The 16,356-nt window shown below is 42.1% G+C and overlaps 1 protein-coding gene across 3 annotated transcripts in view; it reads right to left on the bottom strand.

Moving 5' to 3' along the window:
- Positions 1–16,356, bottom strand: part of FBXL17 (F-box and leucine rich repeat protein 17) — a 480,497-nt gene that overhangs the window by 319,676 nt on the left and 144,465 nt on the right. For all 3 annotated transcript variants that reach the window (XM_054031676.1, XM_054031674.1, XM_054031675.1), the window contains one exon: positions 9,899–10,006. In XM_054031676.1, coding sequence (XP_053887651.1) covers positions 9,899–10,006 — 108 coding nt within the window. The remainder of the gene's footprint in view (positions 1–9,898; positions 10,007–16,356) is intronic.

The following is a 16,356-nucleotide window of genomic DNA, read 5'->3' as shown; positions in this document are numbered from 1 at the left end:
GCCAGCCTCCAGGAGCATCAGGTGCACCTGACACAGACTCAGCTCCATCCTCATGACCAAGATACCTGGCCAGTAACTTGGCATGAGCAACTTCTAGGCTGGTAACTATAACACCTATTCAAAACTTAAATAAATGATTGTGTAAATGAGTGTGTGTGTGTGTGTGTGTGTGTGTGTGTGTAAGAAATAAGTAGTGATAGGAATAAGTAGTCAAACAACATTGTTTACTTTTATCTTTTGCTTTAGTATTCTATTTACAATAAATGTGGCATCTTTGCCTTATCCCTCTTAATAAGATCCTGCTGATTTTTATTCTATTGGTATAACACCTCCTCCCCAAAAGAGTGTAGAACCACTGACCAAATCCTTTTGGCATCACAGAAAAGAACTGTTCAGCTGTTTTGTGGCACTATTTTTAAAATGACATTACAGCTATGAAACTGCTAATGGTAACAATATTTTAAGTTACCATTGAGAGGAAACGGAAGAGCATTCTGGTTACAGTTAAAGAATGGAGTCCTGGGATTACCTTTCAGAAATGTAACCTATGCCTATTTGTCTCATTACTTTGATTTATTTTAGGTAATTTTTCTATTATTTATAACCACCCTTGAAAAAAAACATTAAGATGATAACAAGTATTTTACCTCAGACACAAGAACAAATACTTCCGTCTCTGTTAAATGTATTTAGTTTTTCTTTAATTTCATCATGTTTAGAAGCAGGAATAATTCAAAGAAACATATACATTCAAGGTACTTCTCTTCCCACAACATATGGGAATTATAGCTTTTGCAAAAGGACTATTTTTAAGCCTAACGTAAAACAAAACATAAGAAATATATCATGTTAAAAGCAATGGATTGAGAATCAAGAAATCTGGACTCCACCCAGTATCTGTTACTTTCTTGCTGTATGGCCTTCAGCAACTCAATTAACCTCTCGGTACCTTTGTTTACTCTTTAATAAAACATGGATCGCAATACTTTTGTCGCACACATATTTATTAAAGAGTCCTCAGATGAAAGGTGCCATAGAGGTGTAAAATATCATGAAACATGGGGAAAAAACTCTTATGGGAAGACTTTTTAGTAAACCTTACAGAAAAAGGTACAGCATGGAAACCGTAGCAAGTCTAGTAGAAAAGTTTGGTTAAAGAAGAAAATTGGAAACCAGTTTTCTAATTAACCTAACATACAGAAGAACTGATTAACCCTACTTCCTTTAAACATGAAAGGTGTCGCATCTTATAACCAATTTTGAAATTCTGCTGCCAGAGTGCAGTGAGCCCATTTTTATATTCTGGACAATAGCCTTACCTCCCATTGTATGAGATATCTGGACTCTTTCTTGAACGACATGGCTCAGAGGTAGAATAATTCTGATATTTTTCATAGTCTAAGGGGCAAGCTAGCAAGTAATAACTTTGGAAGGGATTTACTCAGCAATATCAACCACTTCACAGTTGATGTATTTAGTGTAGCACAGTGGCTACAGTTTGTAGTGACATTTGTTTCATTGCCATCATTTCAGGTGCTGATAAACACTGTGATTGTTTCAACTGCTAGATGATGGCACTGTCCTATTTGGCTTAGTCATAATTTGTCCTATTTTAAGAGTACAAAATTTTACCCATTATCTTTGTGACGTTGCACTCCATAGGCTTTATAAAAATATGCTTATGAATGAGATTATGATGTAACTGGAATATTCTTTAAGCAAAAGATCTCTTGTAAGGTATCATTACAAAGCTTATTATCTACTGAGTATGTTCATCCTATTTGTTTGCATGTATTATTTCAATGTCTGAAATTAGGAGAATAAGATATAAACTTGTATTACTGATGTAAACATATAAAGTGGAAGCCATTTAGGGTGCTTCAGAGTCAAAGACCTGTAAATGGCTCCGTTTACTTGCAAACCTTCCTGTGTACCTGTGGGCCAGCCCAGGAAGAATGGAGGCTGGGGGGGGGGGGTGTCTTACAATGACATGTGACCATGTCACCTGATAATGAAATCCATCTTAAATCTGGTACTTTTCCATTTAGAAGAATGGGGGCGGGGGGAGAAAGAGACCCAGAGAGATGGAGCAGAACAAAGGGGAGGCCAGTCATGAGAAAACCTCTAGTTACCACCTAAGATGTCTCCTGGAACTAACAAGGACTGTACCAGGGGAAAGGATTGGGTCCAGACTAGGAAGGAGTCTAGTTTGTGAAAGAAGCTTACTGGAACATCTCTGAGGGCGAGATATTACCTGTAATCAGTTTCTTAATGTATTAGGCTTAGACTTGCGTGTTTTTGCTTTATTTTGCTTGGTGACTTACTCGGTTCTGTCTGTTATTACTTGAAACCACTCAAATCCCACTTTTTATACTTAATAAAATCACTTTTGTTTATTAATGAACCAGCGTAAGTGATTAATACCTGGGGGACAAACAACTGTGCATATCTCTCTATCAGTGTTATATAGGGCGGACAGTTTGAGTTTACCCTGTATAAGTTTTATACAGAGTAAAATGGATTTATTTGGGGTTTGGATCCCTTTGGGAGCTGGGTGTTTGGGTGTTGGAGAGGTAACTGTAGCCGGCCACAGCCCCCATCCATGGTTGGCCCCCATCCAAGGCTTGGCCTTCCCCAGACAGAGGAGGGGCAGCCCATTTCCCCCGTCTACTCCCCCTTTTGCTTTTTCAAATGCCATCTGTCTGTGTAGACTTCCTGTTATGCCAGCTACCTTGCTCTTGAAGTGCAGGCTGCACAGTTTTCTGTCTGAACCACGAACACCAGCAGAAGTCCTCGCTGATGTGAGGGGCTTGGTTAAAGCTATATTACCAATTGTATTCATGCTTATGAATATGTAATCAATATATAAGGAGTGAGTGAGATAGTATGAGTGTAAGAAAACAATTGCAATGCTTGAACCAAAATATTACCATGTAAGGATAATCAAGGTATATATGGGACCGTATATAATCCTACAGCAGTAACGGCCAGAGAGAGATGTAACCCACAACAGCAAAAACTCAGGACCGGAAGCAGCAGAGCCCTCCCATAGATCCAAAGGGACACTGTGGACTCTCGTCGCCTAGTGGTTCAATCTCTGAGAAGCTGTAACCTGGCCAGTCTCAGTCACCTAAGATCGAAAGCAACACCCATGTCTACAGGCTGCCGGTATGCATTGGATGTCTGTGTCTATATAATTGCGCAAATAAGGGAAGCAAGCAATAAATCAACCCTCAGTATTGCTTTAGTTCGACCTTTGTTTGTGGTTATTTCTTGTCCTGATTCCAGGGAACAGGCAACATTAACCTGCTGAGCAGTTTTCAGTTAAAGTCTGCAGCTTTGGGGGCATGGCCCAGACCCTGAGTCTGTGTTGCAGTAGGCTAGCATGTCTGGCTCAACAAGGCAGGGTTCTGGAGTCCCAAGCTGGAAGGGAAAAAGGGCTCAGAGGTAATTTCAGCATGTCAGGTGACAGTCTCAAGGGGATCTCTGTTACCAAACCTGTCACAATCTTTATCTTTAAAAGTAAAACATTAGGGAAAAGATAGGAAAGGAGTATGACAAGTGAAACAAATACAAGGATAAAGTCTTTGATGAGATAAATAAGTAGCCATTTGGTAAAGCCACTCTCTCTCTCTCTCTCATTAGGATAGGAAGAGCTCTACACCTCATTTCCCACATGTATCTCAGAATTTAAAAAACAAAACTGCTATTTAAAGTAACCAATCACAGGTGCTGAAACTAATATCTGGTAACCCAGAAGCAATCACTATGAATTACTAGTAAAAATAACCCTAAAACCACCTGGTAACAAAGGCAAATTTACATTTAGGAGTTGGATAATATATATTGCAATACCATTCATTAATAACTTAATGGCGTTTATACACTTGTACATTGGGAGTCAGATGCATGAATTTCCACAAATCCAGATGAAAATATACCTATACATATTCTGAACAAAAAAGTAGCAGCAATTCTTTCAAAATTATTTGAAACATTGTATTTTGATTTTGTCTACTTTTCCTTTATGGAATGGTATTCCTGGTTTTGAATTTTTGTATACATTGGTTATGTTCCACAGCAAATCCTAGTTAAGTAAATTCCGCTACTGTTTAGAATAATTATTTCATGTAAACATATTTGGTATTCTAGATTCCATAATAGAATATAATTATTGTATTCTGAAAGCCAAAATGAATATGACAGCTACAAATGCAGACACTAATCAGAATATTGACTATATTTCACTGAGTGCCAGTCTGAACTCTGGCATGCAGATATGATAAACTTCATTTATTAAAGAAAAAAAATCACACTGAAAATATTCAGAAGAAATATGAATTAATATTAATCAGAGGAAGAAACCTAATCTTTTCTTAATATTAACAAATATTGGTATATTTTAAGATCACTTGGTGAAAGGAGATGATGTAATGGTCTTAAATAGTAGGTAACACTAGATTAGAATCAGGGAAAGGATGGTCCTGAATCAAAAACATGTGAGGTCATCTCTCCAGGATTACGTAACCTCTCTATTCCTTAATTTCCCTCTTGGTAAATTATAGGTTAAATTAAATGCAGTCAATGCAACCTGAATGTGGTGAGGCTTTGTCTGGCCAGCAAGAAGAAAAGGAGTTGTGGCTCCTTTAAGGTTCCCCCATTGCCTTTGGGTTACAAGGGGAAGGCAAAGGGAGCAATTACATGAGCCACAGGCAACCAGAAGAGGTAGGCTCTGCTGGGACTTGCCAGGCGAATGGGGGAAAGGGAAGTTATTGATAACCTGGTCCCTCTAGCCATAACCCTTCAGTACATTATTCATCCGTTGACAACACAGTGAGCACGGTTATGGTTTATGACCTGGGGTCGTTGTTAACAAAATTTGATATTAAGCTGGATTTTTAACTGCTCCTTGTATATCTCTCAGATTTAATCCTTTTGGGTGTCTATTTTGATGGTCCATTTTATAATGATGCTCAATCTTGTGCTCAGCATTTGAAAAGTTCAGCACAATGCTGCACTGGAGAGTGGCATGGGAATGTGGTACATGGCAGATGGTACGCTACTTGAATGTCTTCTTGTCAGCAGGACAGGAAAAAGTCTGAGGAGCATGCTGGCTGCATTCAGGCTGTGACTGGCAAGCTGGGAATAACACTAGCAGACAAAAAGACAGAGGGACCCTCAACTAAGATGACCTACACAGGAATTGAGTAAGATACACAGGTTGGCATACCTAGATTCCCCACAAATAAACTGATGGCACTTTGGGGATGGATCAAAGGGCTAGGTCAGCTAATCAGGTTGCACTCCGTGACCTGCGGGTTATCATCAGACATTTTAATTTTAAATGCTGAGTTGTGGCCGCAGAATAGGCATTTTGTGCTCAACTGTCAGCTGCCACTTTGGGAATATTAATGCCTAATCATTTTATACAAGAGTAAATAAAGAGATAAGGGAGTAATTATGTGGATGGAAACAGTTCTTGAATCACTTTAATGGGATTTAATTTGGAGAGAGGAACGGATGCTAGAGGCAGACTTAAAAATTCTTTCAGATGCATTGGCTGGAGAAGAGGGACATAGGATTGAGAGGGTTGCTCCTTTATTTATTTATTTATTTTAAACCAGGAGAAGTGGTGCTCAGAAATGGCCCACTGAGTGAAGGGATAAGGGATAAGAAGAACACAACATTTCTGGAATTCTCTCCCATTGAGTTGCAGTGACGCTTTGGGAAATGAAATTTGCAAACAAAAGCATGAGTTTCAGGAGTAACAACCTGGCAGTGGTACATAATGGCCAGTCCTGCAGGTAGTCCAGGGTTATGAAGTTGGTGAGGACGTTTCTCCCATGGTGTTTAACTTATATGTTTTTCTGCTAAACATGTGCCCAGTATTAATGAGTCAGCTATGCCAGTATCATATCAATTACAGGTGGACTGATTCCAAGACCTGGCACAGGCAGCCAACAAGGAGGCTGAACAGATGCCCGTGGCTCTCTGGAGTATGACTGCTCTTGGAGTAGTGTAGAGATCAGTAACACCGCAAACATTTAGGGCTTATGGTTTGGTTTTTAATACATTTATGCAATTTCAGATGAAGGAGGGTCTGCCTATCAACTGACCTGTTCCCAAAGACAAGGTACTTCATAGATGGTGTCACTGGCGCACCAAGGAGGCTAGTATCGTCCACCATCTCCGGACACTTATCAGGCCTTATGTTGTTAGAAGGATGAAAGGTTACCCAGAACCTTGTGGCAGGATCTTAGTAAGGAGATTCCTAGTAAGAAGATCTCAAGACAAAGACCATACTGAAGATCCTCAACATTCTATCACTATTCAGTTGCTTGGGGATTTAGTGGAAGTTATTCAATAAATATGCAAAAGTGGGCAGCAGGTAGCCTGTTAAAGGTTGTATTCCTCATAACATTTTCTGGAGCATATAGGGTCAGTGAAATGGTGACTGGATTAGCAAGAGATACTTTCAAGCATAGCTTTGGATTTCAGGAGCTTATGGGAGGGTGAGCAATTGGTTATCTTGACTTTGAGGATGTTAAAAACAGATCAGGGAGGGGCTAAGTGAGTCCTCAGTGCTACAAGAAGGGGGCAACCCAGGGATCGGGGGCTCTAAGGACTTATACAGCTATGATGCTGGTTGGGGATGGACCCCTATTTCTTCATTGAGGCACCTCACAAAATATCTGTTTGTGAAAGTTTTGTAAAGGGTCTTACCATTGCAGGGTTCCCTGCATATGAATTCAGTTCCCATGTGCTCAAGATCAGGGCAGCAATAATGGCAGCCGAGCTCAGACTAAGGGCTTAGTGGATACAGGCAATAAGATGCTAGTATTCAAATGTATACAGGACATATATGAGGCCCAGACAGACACTAAGACTCTAGCACTATGAATATTTTTACTAGCTACCTAATTTCAGGAGCAAGAGAACAAGTCAAGTAAGCTAGAGTGTGTGTCTGCAGATTCAGTATTGTGAACTGGGTGCACTGGCAGTTGGACAGTTCATCAGGACATTTGCAGCTGGACTTCAGTGGTGAGGCAATCCTGAGTTGGCCTAAGAGGAGAACAGGCATGCTTTAGGGCTAGCTGATGTCCCTCATACAGTCTTTGGCAGCAAGGGGACAGCCACTAGATATTATTATTTTTCAACTCAGTGAAAATGATTTGGAAATTTGTAAGGCAGTTGACTTGATGTTCAGGACTAAGACGGATTTGGGGAAGATCCAGGACATTTTCTGGCCTTAGTTATAATTTGGCCAATATGTTATAGCAGAAGGTATGGCGAGGAGTCACCAAGCCTCCGCAGGTTGTCGTGGCCAGAAGGTGCCTAAGTCAGGAGATGTCTAAACCTGTACATGGACGGGGAGGGTCCGTAACTACCCATTAATAAGGCTGTGAGTCTATCATGGAGGTCATGGAAGTCACAGATTCCATGACTTTCCAGGACCTCCAGGACTTTTGCAGCCAGCAAGTGCAACTGATTCTAGGGCCGCTGAAGCAGCTACAATGCCCCCCCCCCCCCCCCCGAACAACAGCGACAGTCCCAGCCCACCCACACACACCCCGCCCCGAGCATCAGCAAGCACCCTGGAGCTCCCCCCAGCACCTGCAGGTATCCCAGAGCCCCCCATCCAGAGCAGCAGCTTTGCTCCCAGAGTCCCACAGAACACCCAAGATTTGGTCAGGGGTATATAGTACAAGTCCGGGACAGGTCCCGGGGCCATGAATTTTTGTTTATTGCCTGTGACGTGTCCATGACTTTTACTAAAATTACCCATGACTAAATCTTAGCCTTACTCATCAGGAAATATTGTATTGGGTATCCAAGTTATTTAGGGATAATGGTGTACACCTGTCTGACCAAGGCGTGGATATATTTTTTGCCAGTATTAGGGAGGAAATTGTTAGCTATTGGGAAATTGTTAGCTGGTCATAGAGTGAGGCAACCAAGCTGATACCTTCTTTGGCAGGTTCCCAGTGCAGGTTCTCATTCCATAGGGAAACCAGTTCCCTGATAAACCTCAGTCCGAGGTGGACTTACAGGAAGGCATTCCCTAAAGAAGCTGGGGAAAGGGAGTTGGAGCTCCTAATATATAGTATAGTATAACAGACAAGTTAATAAAATTTCAGCCTATTCAAACCACACCCCTTGCATCTTCTCTTTCTTCCTGCATAGCCAGGAAAATACCTACATTTCAGTTAAGACACTGAAGTCCTATTTGTCCCACTTAAGTAATTTCTCTCTCCTAATGCTGTTTATACCCTTCATATGCTACTACATGATTTCAAGTATCCAACATGGTCATGTATCCAAACTAGACATAATTTATTCTTATTATCTTTTCAAGTAAATTAGTCCCTCCAGCCCCTTTATTATTTTTGTGGCTTTTCTGTGAATTCCTCCCAGTTCAATAACATTTTCAAGTACTGAGGTGAGCTGAACTTAACAGAATATTCTAGAGATGGTCTGACCAGTACAGAGAATCTATAATTAACCACTATCATGACAAAAGGCTTATACAATTGCATCACAAAATAGTATTTGTATTTTTTGCAGCCATATTACATTACAAATTCTTATCTCATATGCTCTCCAATGTCACCTGTCACCTGGTCTCTCTGGTCACTAGTGTTTACCAGTTTTGTACCTCACATTTAAGGTAGGATCCTATCCCAGAGCACTACCCTGCATAGCATGGCATGGCCTTGATAGAACTTGCACTCAGTTCCCTCCTGGTTTTCCCAATAGCTTATCCACAGCCTGGAGTTCTTGAAGTAATACCCCCCTTTCCAGAGCTTAATTTAGTAAGTATACAATACTTTGGTCATTCATGGCCATACTTGTACACCCCCTTGTGGCTTCTAACTTAAGCTTGTAGGGAACTCAGTTCCTTCCCATAGGTTAAGGGATTCCACATTCCTCCTCCTCAGCTGTGAAGTAGGCAGGTAGGCTTCTCCCTGCAATGCTCCTCTCCCTGCCTGTCCTCTCTTCTCCCTTGGCTCTCTACCCCAGAAGGCCTGATTTTAGCCATATAAACAAAGTCTCATGACAAGCAGGTTATTTTCTCCACCTGGAGAGGTAACCTACGTGTCACAAGTTGGGCTGCACCCCTCACAGGCCCAGTCACCCTGTGACATCCTTATTCCTGATTATTTTTACTAGCTGCATTAGATTGCATTTTCCTATTTGAATGTCATTGTTATTTCCCAGCTATATTGCGAATCTTGCATTTTTCTCTGTCCTTCCTGCTGTTTTGCATCATCTCCCAATTTAATATCATCTGTGAATTTAATTAATATGTTTATCCCCTCTTTCACATCATTAATGAAGATATTAAATGAGACCAGTCCCAAAACCAATTTCTGCAGCCTGGCATCTCTCTCTCATGTTGCTACACTGATTAAAAAGGAAATAAGGAAACAAAGGATAATTATAAAGAGTGATTTACATTATATATTACATAATACAGATATCCATATACATACTATATGTATGCATATACATACACATGTAAAATATATGCTGGTGCACACAGGCAGGTGTTTAAAGTCTTATTTGCATCCACAAGTTTATGTCTGCAGTTAACTGAGGGCACAGAACTTCAGTCAGATTAGATGTATAGATTCAACAGAAAAACTTTCTGATTGCCTACAAGACATTTGACACTTACAGTATTTTTTCTGAGAGAAGATTTTTCACTCAACATGTTTATGGCATACAGTTGAACAGGGAAAGTCCACTTTTTACCTTTCAAAGACTTTTTTTCTTATGACCACAAAAATCTTTTTTTGTTCTACTCAGGTCTAGTTACTATATTATACATGCAGGCATAATACTGTTGATGCCAACAGTTTTGGTGATAATTAAGTACTGCAGCTACTGTACTTACATTGGTGAGGTGAATGACTCCTTTAGATGTAACAGAGCAGCCCATAAACCCAACATACTGCAGCTCAGGACAGTGTTCAGCAAATGCTTTTACCGAGTGATCGGTCACCTATACAAAGAGATAGAAAGCAGTTGAAGGTGACACTCTTATCTACTCAATACAATGAAATCTAGCAAGCATCTCAGCAACAGTGGTGAATTGTTGGTTCAATAGTTCTCTTTGTCTTGACAGTATGAGCGAGAAAGTATAGTGTGCCTACAGGTCTGCAGATATATATGTATGGGATAAAAAAAAGAATCATCTCCCACAAGAAAGAGAGAGACAGTAACTACTAGACGATGGACAGTGAATTTCAAATTTTACTATTGAATTTATCTGCAGGGGAAAAACAATTCATTCCATCTGTTTTTCACATAACTTTGCACAACATCAAAACATCAACAAATGAAAATTATTACCAGCTCCTGCAGATTCACACGGTCCCCATTACTGGCTGTGCACAAAGTACTTGAACTATGTTATATTTCAAGAAGTTTTTTATTTCATCTTTCAAACAACTTCCACTAAATCTAAGCCATCTAGAATCAATAAGGTTTTTTCATTTTAAAATACAATCCTAATTTCTTGTCAATGAGTAAATCTTTAACTAACAGAAGTGAATGCACAGTATTGTACATAGGCTAGCAGTTGTAAATAATGCTTCCCATACCAGAGATTAATATTCCAATATAATCTCTACTCCTTCCCCTCCCTCCCATTATAAGCCAGGTGTACAGGCTGCGTGGTTTGTTATTCTGGAATATTACTTTTTCTATGTCTATATTTATCTATCTATAGCTTTATAATTAAGTCTATATCTGCAACAAAACTTAGTAAAATGTAACATGAAAAATGTGCTGCACTAAATTTGATGCTTAAATAATATTAGACTTTCTGCACAAAAATGTTCTCTCATTGGAAGGACAATAGTCTGAACTCCTTTCCTTAAACTGTTAGTCTTCTTAAATTTTCAATTCCTTTATATTTTTCCATATTACTGTATTTCTCCCAATGGTTTATTAAGGCATGGCTTAAATCAACCAAACCCAATTTTCTCCATCACAGTTTGGAATTCATTTTTACTATCCAGACAAGAGAAAATTAAATATTTTTACTAGATTTTCTATTCTTCACTACAAATACCTATTTCACACTGGCTTTACTTGTTAAGAATCTCACCTTATATCTTTCTTATCTATTTTAAGCAGACATTGAAAACTCACCATCCTTAAGTACAGTACATTAAAAGCATAATATAAAAACATTTAAAAGAAATGAAGCCACTGGCATCAACATTCATCTGATGCAATATTAATCTCATCTTCAAATGTAATATGTGCCTGAAGCATATTTAAGCTAAGGGTTATATTAATAAATGCAAAATGGGCATTGTTGCCACTTGTGGGGATTATTTTAGTTTGTGTTGTTTTGTTTTGTATTTTCTCTGAAAGATTTGTTTAAAGCAGAGAATATACAACGTACCATAAACAAATCAAATCTATACTTTTATTGTCTTGAAACCCCTTCATCATTTTTTCCCTTCTCATTTTCCACTTTCCTGAGGTTGAATCAAAAGGATGTTCATCATATATAAAGTTATATGCGCAGTTAAAGATAGAAAAGGACACAAAAACCTGCTGCCCTAAAGTCAAAGATAGCTTTGCCATTGATCTCAATGGGACTATCACTTCAGTGACGTATATATGCTGAAAAAGTTACAGTACTACAAAAGTTACCTGATTCTAAGTGCAGTAAATCATACATTTAGGCTAGGTCTACACTACCCGCCTGAATCGGCGGGTAGAAATCGACCTCTCGGGGATCGATTTACCGCGTCCCGTCGGGACGAGACAATCGATCCCCTAATCGACGCTCTTACTCCACCAGCGGAGGTGGGAGTAAGCGCCGTCGACAGGAAGCCGCGGAGGTCGATTTTGCCGCGGTCCTCACAGCGGGGTAAGTCGGCAGCTATTCACGTAGCTGAATTTGCGTATCTTAAATCGACTCCCCCCTGTAGTGTAGATGTAGCCTAAGATACATCTTGTTTCCTGTCCCTTGAAAGTATGAGGACAGGGCTGGCTCCAGGCACCAGCGCAGCAAGCAAGTGCTTGGGCGGCCAACGGAGAGGGAAGGACCTGCCGCCAAATTGCCGCTGAAGAATGACGCGGCAGCAGATTTTTTTTTTTTTTTGGCCACTTGGGGCAGCCAAAACGCTGGAGCCAGCCCTGTATGAGGATACTTTGTTTTACATTATAATATTTATCTGCAATAGTAGGAAGAATGATTCTGTATACAGTATTACAACTTTATATACAGCTTTACAGTACATGTTCTAATTCTGATCAAATAAATTATTTTTCAAATATATTCTATTATGTTCAAGTTTTTCTCTTGAAACACTGAGCATTATGACACTATTTCTAGTCTGTAACATTACTTTAAAGAGAGCTCAAACTCCCCGCCCCTTTTTCTTTTCACCTTCTTTTGATTGATCTTCTTTTCAGTACTATTTTGTTACCTCCCATTCACAGGATGTTTTTGCTCCTCATGAAATGTTGCTCATGTGTTAATCATTCAAAACTGTGCATTCAAAACAGTGCTGAACAACAAACAAATCAACTAAAATATATTCAAGGTTATGAGAATTAAAATAATATATTTAAAATTTATTTTTATAATCACTATAATATGAAAAAAGTTAAAATGAATGTTATCAAGAGCAAAGGTTAACTTCTGATATGTGAACATGAATGTTCACTTAGGTACATTTTCCTTTTCATGCATAGTATGCATATAATGCTCTTAATACAACTAAATGTTGTGCACACACACATGTACTCTTTGCTGATAAGCACCTTAGAAAAGAATGCTGCTGGGTCCTGTAGTGAGTCGGTGTGGCTCCCCTCCTGTCCAGAAGAGGGAGCCCACGTGCCGGCACCAGAGTGGGTGGGACCACCACCACCTGTCCCCGCCCCCCGGAAGTCAAGGGGCGGGACAGGAAGTATAAAGGCCGGCCGCCAGAGCTCAGTTGGGTCTCAGCCACCACAGGGAGCAGACGTGCGGCCGGTAGCTCCTGGCCAGGAGACCGTCGAAGACCGGGGCTTGGACCCTGGCTGGCCTGAGCTACCCCGGGCCCGCTACGAGGAGGAGCCGCCGGAGCCCGTTCACGCCCGCCACTGGGAGAACCCCTGGGAACCGGACCCCACTAACCCTGAGGGTGAGACTGGACCCGAACCCCTTCGCCCCTGCTGCTATCCAGAGGAGCCGCCTGAGGACCATTGGCCGGACTTCCCGGCAGAGCTACCAGACTTGCCACCGAGCCCGGGCAGAGAGGAGCCCATGGAGATGGACTGGCCCGACCCCGGCGTAACGAACGAGGTAGGCTGGGAGGGGGATCACGGAAGTAGCCCGGGGATAGCCGACCCCGGTCCGGCTGCAACTGAGTGTGAGCCTATGTCAGTGTGTTGCGGTCTGGATACCCCACTGACCAGCAGCGGCAGCAACCGCTGTTAGGGCCCCGGGCTGGAATGCAGTGGAGTGGGTGGGCCTGCGTTCCCCCCTGCCACCCGCCGCACGGGTGGCAGGCTTCCCCCTCACCCAACGCTCGGCTACAGAAGCCTAGGCATATCTTATTTGAACTAATTGCTCGCTCAGCCCCTGCAACAAGGGCCTGAGCTAACTGTGTTTGCCCCGCCCTGATCCAGGGCCCGGGATTTGAACTAATTGCTCGCTCAGCCCCTGCAACAAGGGCCTGAGCCTAACAGTGTTTGCCCCGCCCTGATCCAGGGCCTGGGCTTGGAACTATTTGCTCGCTCAACCCCTGCACCAAGGGCCTGAGCTAACTGTGTTTGCCCCGCCCTGATCCAGGGCCCGGGCTTTGAACTATTTGCTCGCTCAGCTCCCTGCAAACAAGGGCCTGAGCTAACTGTGTTTGCCCCGCCCTGATCCAGGGCCTGGGCTCTGAACTGTCTGCTCGCTCAGCCCCTGCAACCAAGGGCCTGAGCCTAACTGTGTTTGCCCCGCCCTGATCCAGGGCCTGGGCTTTGAACTCTTTGCTCGCTCAGCCCCTGCAAACAAGGGCCTGAGCTAACTGTGTTTGCCCCGCCCTGATCCAGGGCCTGGGCTTTGAACTCTTTGCTCGCTCAGCCCCTGCAGTGAAGGGCCTGAACTTTAACTGTGGTTGCTCCGACTCTGCACTAAAGAGCCGGAGTTCCGGGACTAACTGACTACTTGTTCCCACAGTAGTGAGTCGGTGTGGCTCCCCTCCTGTCCGGAAGGGTCGAGCCCCGGCTAGGACCTACTACAGGTCCCCACAGAAAGATGGGACTGATTTTAGGTTTCTTGGATCATGAGACAAATTTAGATTCATGACATTTCTATGTGTAGAAAAGCTGTTATTGACCTTAGACAATGATAATTCTGGAGGGAAATTCCACATTTTGGAGTAGACAGAAAAGTAGAACAATGTGGGAAATACAATAGCATTTTTGTAAGCTTTTAAGGAGCTTGAAAAGTTAAAATAAATTCTGGAGGAGATGGATCAAGACATGCAGGAATGAGTCCAAGACAGACAGTGATGGTGTGAAAAAGCAGTCCCACTTCAGAAGCCCTCCAATGGGGTCTGTGGCATGAGCAGTAAGCCTGCCTCAGTTTCCCCTTTCTTGACAGCGACCCCAGTAACTCCACACCATAGCTTTCCACATAGAAAACAGACTTTCATGTGTTTAATTTATTACCAAAAAATCCCACAACCATAGTCCAAAATTCTCCAGTCCAACAGTCCACCAACACCCCACCTCACCATGCTCCAGTGTCCCTCACCGTGCCTGACCCAGGCCCCTCCAACTTGGGTGCTACTGTGCCTTGTTTCCTTTCCTGGCATAGTTCCAATTCTTGCCTGACGAGATCAGTGGGCTCATTCCTCCATTATTCATTCCCCTGCCTTCAGCCCTTTCTGGCCCTCCTGCTTCAACTCTCTGGCTTAGAGAGCCAGCAGGCATCTCCTGCTGATGCTCTCAGCCTTCATCCCTCACCAGCCCTCTCTGCCCGTGGTTCTCTGGCCTGGAGAAGGTTTGTAGCTGATCCTTAGCTGCCTTCTGCTTTCACCAGCCTGATGTGGCCCCAGTGCCCAACTAGGGAATTCTCTCTGCTCCCTTCTTCAGGAGCAACCCCTCTCTGAAGCTCTTAGCCCAGTTCTACTCTTCTTCTGAGCTCTCTCTATTCTCAGGACTCTCCCATCTCACTCTGGATTTTGAACACACTCCCCATCTCTGGACGCTGGGATCTGAACTCTCCCTTCTCTGGGTTCTGGACTTTCATTTATAATTCCCAGGGACAGCCCTACCCATACTCATTATACCAAACTATAGCACATCTGGACTGGAACTGGAGATCTGGGTCCAATTTCATTTGAGGGGCCATCTACACTGTTACAGATGGATTTTAGTGGCAGTCTGCAACTTTATTAATTTGAGAACTTTGCACACATTCCTTCCAGACCAGGGCAGCAACAAAAGCAGCACTGGAGGGCTCCCCAAGGATCCAGTCACTGGGACTATGTTATGGGACCTACGTTCACTCTACTGATGGGTTACTGGGGTAGACAAAGAGCATAAGAGTGCGACTGAAAGCCTGGGGACATTTAAAATGGGGGGGGGAGAAGGGGAGAGGAGAATGATAGCCAATTGACTGCTCTACTCCCCCCTTTACCCAGCCAATGGAAGGCAAAGAAATCATCTCTCTTCCCTCTCTCTCCCTCCCCCGACACACCCAATGCTCATTCCTCCATGCACTGATATTGGAGGAGAGGCTAGCTCTGGCGCTCCCTCCTCCACCTCATCTTGGAGTATGAGCATCATTCCTTTTAGTCTGACCTAACATTCCCTCCTCCCTGCTGATATGGAGTGGGAGTGCATTAGTGGGCAAATAGCGGGTTAGATGGTCAAATATCATAGATTTATGATAAGGCTCCGCAGTTTCTCACATTAATATTACCTCCACATACATGTAAAATATTTGACTTGTTTGCAAATAATAAAATTACTAAACTTTACAATGCTTTCCTGCTAATACATGAATGTACACAACAAAACATTTGAATACATGAATGTACACAACAAAACATACCAAGTAATCTTTGCACAAAAGATATTTTCCTGGTAAAACAGGTTATTAATTGAGTGAACCTTTTCAATATCCTATATAATTTCACTCAATCAAATATTGTCTCTCACTCCTTTTCTACAGTATGCAAGTCATGTGTTTTCCGGTCTCAGAAATTATTTACATTATGCATGAATTGATTAAATTTTAGATAGGGTATTGCTAACAGTGCTCTTAAATACTGACTTACAAAAAACAGTACTGCACTGAAACAGTTTAACAACTTTGGATTCAGTTCAATAATAGATAGCCTCCTT

The sequence above is a fragment of the Malaclemys terrapin genome, chromosome 6 (assembly GCF_027887155.1).
Source record: "Malaclemys terrapin pileata isolate rMalTer1 chromosome 6, rMalTer1.hap1, whole genome shotgun sequence".
Lineage (NCBI taxonomy): Eukaryota > Metazoa > Chordata > Testudines > Emydidae > Malaclemys > Malaclemys terrapin.
This window is presented reverse-complemented; position numbering and strand designations above follow the sequence as displayed.